This window comes from Morone saxatilis, unplaced genomic scaffold (assembly GCF_004916995.1).
Source record: "Morone saxatilis isolate NCDOM2014 unplaced genomic scaffold, NCSU_SB_2.0 Contig15, whole genome shotgun sequence".
Taxonomy (NCBI): Eukaryota; Metazoa; Chordata; class Actinopteri; family Moronidae; genus Morone; species Morone saxatilis.
Window position 1 is genome coordinate 25,202,351 of NW_023339707.1, and position 2,777 is coordinate 25,205,127.

Genomic DNA, 2,777 nt, shown 5'->3' on the forward strand with positions numbered 1-2,777 from the left:
ATGGACTGTGCCATCGCTGTGTGAATGTGTGTGAAAGGGTGTTGAGTGGTCGGAAGACTAGAAAGGCACTATACAAGTACAGGTCCATTTACCATTTATTAATGTGTTTCTCACCAATTAAAACCTCTCCTATGACTCATCCATAACTACTGTTAACAGTTTATGAATTAGTGATGACTTGTAACCACGCATAGCTTGATAGCTGTAATCATATTTAATATTGTATGACTGCACGTGTGAATAAATCCTTACAGTTAAATTTATTAAATGTTTATACACTTGTACAGATCGTTCACATGTGGGTTTAAAACTCTGTAGAGACATGATGAGCATCGAGGTTTCATTATGAAACAACAGTTTACCTTCGTCAGTGGATGCAGTTTGCTCAGTTGTTATAAAGTTAATTTATAAATTAATAAATACATATAATAAAATATAGTAAATAAATGCTTCACTTTTAATATTCATATAACTGTTACTCATTAATTGTCTGTTTACACATTAGTTGGATGAGTTCTAGTTGATGACAGACATTAAAGATTGTTCATAAGTGCTTAATGTGGGTGGTTCCTGTTGATGCATTCAAGTGTTTGTGGATAGCTCATCATGAGATATTAAAGTGTGTATATTCCTATTAATCATGACTGGATCTCCTGTCTGTGTCTGGTTCACTAGTGAGGAGAGAGAGTCGTGGATTCGTGCGAAGTATGAACAGCGGGCGTTTGTGGCGACCCTCCAGCCGCCTCCGGGGCCCCAGCTTCCAGAGGACAGTATGCCGGTGTGGCTGCTCTCCGCAGTGACTGAGCGAGATCTGCCCAGACTGCTGCTCCTCCTGGCCCACAGCACCAAGGACCAGATCAATGCTCAACTGGCCGGGTCGACCTCACTGCCTCGCACGGCCCTGCACGCTGCTTGTCAGCTGGGAGATGTAGTCATGACCCAGCTGCTCGTCTGGGTGCGTTTGATTTTTACTGCCCTTCTTTGACTCTTTGCCCTCTGTTTATTATTAGCTGCCCACATAAGACAAGACAAAGGCACATAGACGGTGGCGGGATGTAACTGAGTACATTTAAGTACTTTACTTAAGTACAAACTTGTACGATACATGTTTAAATTTTATGCAACTTTACACTTTCCCTCCACTACATTTCAGAGGCAAATATTTGGCTTTTTATGGATCTGTATCCAGATCTGTATATTATATCATTATAGAAATTAAATCTGTCAAAGATACAGTCTGTAATCGTCTGCATATTGTCAACATAGATTTTATCTGGATAAACACACCCTCTTGGATGCCCCTACGCTAGATAAAGCACAATAAAGTGACCTCCAGGGTGCTAATCCTATTCCTGACTAAGCTGTTTCACCATAAATGCATCAAGAATTTTATGTTTTTTTGCCCCTCAATCTTATTGTTGTGGATCAAAGCTACCCAAAAGTATATAAAGTAGTTAAAATGAGCTTAACCAAACATCTACAGCAGTAAAATGCACATTAAAGCAGCAGTAATATTAGTCCAAAAACATCGGATATAACAGTAAAAAACAGACATTTTACTTTTAAATTTAATACTTTATGTAAATGTTCCTGATAATAGTTTTCTGATCTTTTAGGAAGTATCACAAAGGAGTTTGCAGGGTTGAATGTTGCTGATTGGTCAAACAAAGCTGCTTCTAGTTGTGTCGAACTTCATCTACAAAATAAGGAAGTGTAAATAGATACTTCCTATAATTTAATATTCAGTAACTAAACATGACACAGAGGAATCTTTGTCTTATGCAACCGTCTCAATTTATTTCTGATGCCTCTACATGACCTACATACACAAACAAGACCATCACTGAGAAGTTTTTTCTACATAGTTATTCTTAATGTCTGATGGAAACACTGCTGCATTTTTCCACAGGGGGCGCCAAAATCAACACAAAATGAAACTTCCTTTGTTTTCGCAGCCTCATAATATAGCAGAAATTAAAAAAACATAAAATACTCTGCAGATCGTCACTGTGGAGATGAGGGTTTGTGAGTTCTCAGTCTCCTTTTCCACTTCTGCTTGTTTAATTTAATTTATTCCAACCACTCAAACACCAGAGACGTGTGAGGGTAAATACACCGACAGTGTTTCCTCTTTCTTCAATGAATCAGCTCAGACCCCAGACAGTTTTTCAGATGTGGTGGAAACACAGGAAATTGACTTTTAGTTAATTTCAGTTCTTGAAAACAGATAAAACGAGGCAGTGGAAACACTACCGCTTTCGTCCACAGGCGGCACCAACATCAACACAAAATGATAGTTCCTTGTAGCTGCTTTAAAAATAAAGTTCCTTGTTCTTTCGCAGCCTCATACTTACACTAACTAACACTCTGCAGATCATCACTATGGAGATGTGAGTTTGTGAGTTTTCAGTCTCCACTTCTGCTTGTCTCTGTTTCAATTTCATTCATTGCAACCAACTCAAAAATCAGAGACACAGACAAACAACACGACTCTGCACTGTTGTTTCCTCTTTTTTCATTGAATCATCTGCCTCATTTGCCTAAACTGGCAGGTCACAGTCTGGCAGGCACGTCTTCAGATGTGGTGGAAACACAGGAAATGGACAAGACTAAGACGAGAGGCAGTAGAAGCACTAACGCTGTTGTCCACAGGGGGCGCCAGAATCAACTTCAAATGAAAGTTGCTTGTTCAATTTAGTTTTATTTGTATAGAGCCAATTCATACCAAAAGGACACTTTTCAAATAGAGCAGCTCTGGACCGTACTCCTTATAAAAT

At 39.0% G+C, this 2,777-nt stretch overlaps 1 protein-coding gene across 1 annotated transcript in view; it reads left to right on the forward strand.

Moving 5' to 3' along the window:
* agap2 (ArfGAP with GTPase domain, ankyrin repeat and PH domain 2) overlaps positions 1-2,777 on the forward strand; it is a gene marked incomplete in the record, with an annotated part of 25,145 nt that overhangs the window by 14,966 nt on the left and 7,402 nt on the right. The window contains 1 exon segment of the mRNA XM_035657512.1: positions 676-955. Coding sequence (XP_035513405.1) covers positions 676-955 — 280 coding nt within the window.